General features: G+C 38.5%; 1 protein-coding gene across 4 annotated transcripts in view; it reads left to right on the top strand.

Moving 5' to 3' along the window:
- LOC106878950 (uncharacterized) overlaps nucleotides 1–5,000 on the top strand; it is a 50,797-nt gene that overhangs the window by 25,602 nt on the left and 20,195 nt on the right. For 2 of the 4 annotated variants that reach the window (XM_089338481.1, XM_089338480.1), the window contains exons 2-4: nucleotides 2,722–3,259; nucleotides 3,739–4,004; nucleotides 4,693–5,000. The exon at nucleotides 4,693–5,000 is cut by the window's right edge and continues 332 nt beyond it. In XM_089338481.1, coding sequence (XP_089194607.1) covers nucleotides 3,040–3,259; nucleotides 3,739–4,004; nucleotides 4,693–5,000 — 794 coding nt within the window. In that variant the 5' untranslated portion in view covers nucleotides 2,722–3,039. Of the gene's footprint in view, nucleotides 1–2,721; nucleotides 3,260–3,738; nucleotides 4,005–4,692 lie in introns of those variants that run through there. The other 2 variants (XM_089338482.1, XM_089338483.1) reach the window with 2 other exon arrangements.

Here is a 5,000-nt window from a genome sequence, read left to right as displayed (position 1 = left end):
TGGATCGATTTAATCGATTGATACAGGTGTCGCCCAGGGTTCCTCAGATCCTTAATTATCTCATTCATTCCTTTCTTGCAGTTTATTTCGAAAACAATGAAGAATTTTGGTACCGTCAGTTCGTACATAAAACACCCACCATTGGTTTATAGGATAACACCTCATTTACATAATCACTAGTAAGGGGTCATATTTGACTGACCCCCAAACCAATCGGAAAATAAAAGAACATCAGTAATGTAAAGTTTTTTCTTTCTGTTCCTCATAGCAACTGAACTTAGCAACACTCAGATAATTCCCCCACCGCGTATCCTATCACCGTTGTTGCCTAAACAAACCCTCGCTAGTTTCACCATTTAATCTCCATTGCCTCCGTATCCTAGCTTAGTGCCAGCCACTTCCATACACCCATTATTTATTTATTCATTTATTTATTTATTTATTTATTTATTTATGTTTATTTATTTATGTTTGTTTATTTGTTTGTTTGTTTGTTTATTCAGTATAAGAATAAATGAACAAAAGCGTCGTTGGTTACAGGTTTCTTGTGGACTAAGACTAATCACTGCTTTAGAGCATTTCTGATCGCAAGAATGGAAAGGGAGTGTCTGCAACTCGGCGCAGAGCAAAAGATTCCAAAGGACTTCCTCCGAAGAGAACTGTTTTTTCGGTTTTCTAATCGCTGTTTACGCGCATATGTGTGCATGAGTATGTATGTTTACGCACGCACGCACACACACACTCTCACACACACGCACACACACACACACACACACACAAACACACACACACTCACACACACGCACATACACAAACACACATACACACAAACACACACACACACACACACACACACACACACAAACACACACACTCGAACACACACATAGATATGTATGTATACATGCATATGTAAATATATATATGTACATAGTATATATATATATATGAATATATATATATATATATCTGTATATGTATATATATATGTACATACGCATATATACATATATATATTATACATGCACGTATATGTATATATATATATATATATATATATATATATATATATATATATATATATATATATAGCCTCGAGCCGACCAAAGCCTTGTGAGTGGATTTGGTAGACGGAAACTGAAAGAAGCTCGTCGTCTATGTGTATGTATGTGTGCGTGTCTGTGTGTATATATATATATATATATACACACGCACTTGCAATGTTCTATGAAAACATATCCAGTCACAGAGAAATATTTGCTTGCTTGAAAACATCTAAGGGTTGGTGATAGGAAAGGCATCCGGTCTTAGTAAATATGTCTCAACAAATTTCGTCTGACCCATGCAAGCATGGAGACGTGGACGTTGAAACGATGACGATGACTCTGTGTAGTAAGAAGTATCGCTCTGAAACAGTTAATGCACCAGTAATCAATCTGTATTTAGGGTTTTACTTCTACATATAACTTCTCCTGGGAGATCAATCCCTCTGGTATTATAATCCCTGGCGTAAGTGGCTCCTAGCAACCATCAGTGTGCTTACGTTGTGTCGGGATCAAGGCATTACCAGATTAACTTTCTCGTTTGGAGCAGCAATTAATTGCACATCCATAGTCGACTGGCGTCAGAAATGACGAGTTAATGATGTTGTAGGCGTGCACGCGCGCGAGTGCATGTGTCAGTGTGAGTGCATGTGTGTGTGTGTGTGTGTGTGTGTGTGTGTATGTGTGTGTGTGTATGTGTGTGTGTGTATGTGTGTGTGTGTATGTGTGTGTGAGAGAGTCTGTCAGCGAATTCGTGTATCTGTGTATTTGTGTGCTTGTCTTTGAGTTTGAGTTCTCGTTTGCATGTCATTGTAAGTGTTTTGTGTATGTATGCATATACACCTGCGAATGTATATGTATATATGTGAGTGTGTATGTATATGAGCCTGCACATGCCGTGCAGTTATGAAGTTCAGATCTTAGGCAAGACGTCTACTTCGATCCCTCTGCCTAGCATCCTAGGCAAATACCCTTAAGCAAAGCCCCGGGTAGTCATCTGGGTGACGTTGGGCAATATATTATCTCATGTTTGGGTGATAATAAAATGACAGATTAGCGAAGACAATATGGAAAAATGGTGACGATAGAATGATGAGTGATGGCTAATTTGGATAGATGGAATCCCTTCGAGTGGATTATACTTGTGATAAATAATTATATATTACAATAAATAACACTTCGTTATATATTATATATAACGAAGTAATACGGTGCTGAAAAGTTCCTGGCTTTAAAAGTATCGCGAAAGGCCTGGCTGGAGGCCCAACCTTCCGAGTTCTTTTACAGGGCTTAGAAAAACTGAACGACTGTTGCAATAAGTGTGTGAACCTGAGAGGGGGAATATGCTGAATAAAATCATAACTAAGCGATCCTCCTGTATTTTCTTTTACCCAAAACCAGGAACTTTTCAGCACCCATTCGTAATGATTATTTGTGAAATAACCATTATCGGTTCATTTGAATTTCAAATCCTACTTAAGTGAGCTTACATTTTTATCGTTCTGTCCTTAATAAGATAAAGAACGATTCAAGTGCTAGTGTTGATTTTGTCCTCTACTCCTTCTCAACGCCATATTTCTAGCTTTCTGCCACAATGTGGAAAATTGTTATCAAAATTTACCGAAGCTCCAAATTGTTTTACCCTTACACTCATTGTTATTTCCTGCATGTTTTTCAGGCTTTTTCGCCGAGTTCCCCTTCAAAGGAAATTGAAAATAAATCCAAAATATTCAAAGGGTCAACGTTAGTGTCTGCTCTTGTAGATATCAGCGATAAACGCTTTCCCACGCGTTCAATTGCGTTAGATTTTGCACGTCGTCTTTTTAGGCTGGGCCTCGTCAGGAGCATTTTCGGTGCCAGTAACTTTGAAGATTCAGTGCAGCTTTATACCTGGCATAATGGTGATGATATTGAACGGGTCTCCAACACAAATCGGAATTGCCGTGGATGTTCAGTGTGTTTCCAGTGTAGATCTCGAGCTCGGTTTAATAAAGGGATGACTAAAAATCTTCCAGTTTTTTCTCGGTCGACAACGTCTCAAAACACAGACAATCAATATTGCACAAAGCTGCAGCAGACCCCTTCAGACAATCGAATGAACGCTAACGCTCAGTTCCTCGAAGACGTTCGGAATAAATTACTAAGTATTGGAGGAGTTACAAGTTCGAATTCACCCACTGATAGCTGTGGAAACCCAAATACCAGAGCATATTCAGGTAAAACAAAAATTTCTTTAAAATATTTACAATTCTCTTAGCTACACACACACACACACACACACACACACACGAACGCACGCACGCACATTAACACACGCACACACACCTGCATATATACGTGTCTGTATAAATATACATGCACTACATATGTATGTATATGCGTGTATGCATGTATAGATGTATATATATATATATACATCAAATTTTGCCAAAAGTTCGGCGATACCTACTGGAACTTTAACTTGTGTCAAGTTGCTCAAATAGATTTTTATGTCATCTTTTCTAGTCTCGTACCACGATCTTGCGGTGGTAAGTGCAACCACTAGACCATGCGCCTTCACACAACAACAAAAGATAAACTAAAGAGAAATAAACAACAAACCCATCAATGTTATTCCTTTCGTATTTTAATCTTTCCGAATTGTCTATTTTTTTGTTTATTTTGAAAAAAATCCTTCTTTTATTCAATCATCAAGGTTTTCCATCGAATATTCTGTCTAATCCAAAAAGTATTTCCGTACAGCAAACCAAAGATATACAACATTCGACTAAGCTGAAAGCAACACACACAGCTCATTCTCCTTTAAGAGCGAAACTCAAAGACCGTTGCACTACAAATTCTATTAAAATGGACAGCGGTGTTAAAACAGACAAATATTTATCCGAGAAACATTTATTTCCATTGGATTATCGCACACCAATGAAAATCCCGCAAGAAATGCCAAAAAATTTGGAGACGCAGGTCTGTTGCTTCTTCTATATTGTTTGTAGTTTTGCACCACATCTCTAGATGTATGAAGTGTTGTGAAACAGAAATACTTGAGGCTGTACTATATGGAGTTGTGTGAGAGAGAAAAAGGGATGACAAGAGAGGGATGAGTGAGAGGGGTACACACACATCTTGTGCAGCGAGGATCAGTTCCATCGTTTCTACTTTTAGACCGGACCTTTTGGGTGTTGAATATCGTCAGCCACCAAGGGACATGCTCAACTGGTTAAGGTCAAACAACTGACAAGCAAGTCTGTGGTATTGCGAAGAATATTTGCTGTAGTCCACCTTTTATACCAAGACAAAACAACGTAGATGATAACACTTCCAATCAGTTAAGATCAGAAGCCATGAAAAGGCGGCGAGCTGGCAGAATCGTTAGCATGCCGGATGAAATGCTTAGCGGTATTTCGTTCGTCTTTAAGATCTAAGTTCAAATTCCGCCGAGGTCGACTTTGCCTTTCATCCTTTCGGGGTCGATAAATTAAGTACCAGTTGCGTACTGGGGTCGATGCAATCAACTATACCCCTCCCCCAAATTTCAGGCCTCGTGCCTTCAGTAGAAAGGATTATTATTATTATTATTATTATTATTATTATTAATTGTTGTTGTTGTTGTTCTGTTTGTTTGTTTATTTATTTATTTATTTATTTGTTTCAGGTATTCCGTGCTTGTGTAGACGATTGTGAGTTAACGGCTTACAAAAAACATAACATTTGCAATAACAACAGCATTCATACTAACACCACGATCGCTAACACAAATGCTACCACCACCACTACTACTGCCACCACAACAACCACCACCACCACTGCTTTTACAAACCATCCCCACCATCCGCACCATCTCCACCACAATAAAAACAACGACCACAACAATAACAACAGAAATATCAGTAACAGCTGTTTCGAAGGTGTTATGAACGGTAACCAAAGTCAAAGTGGGATGAAAAACTGGGGTTGCGCTGA

The sequence above is a fragment of the Octopus bimaculoides genome, chromosome 20, assembly GCF_046866305.1.
Source record: "Octopus bimaculoides isolate indiv1 chromosome 20, ASM4686630v1, whole genome shotgun sequence".
NCBI lineage: Eukaryota > Metazoa > Mollusca > Cephalopoda > Octopoda > Octopodidae > Octopus > Octopus bimaculoides.
The sequence above is the reverse complement of the archived record's forward strand: the minus strand, read 5'-3'. Positions and strand labels throughout refer to the sequence as shown.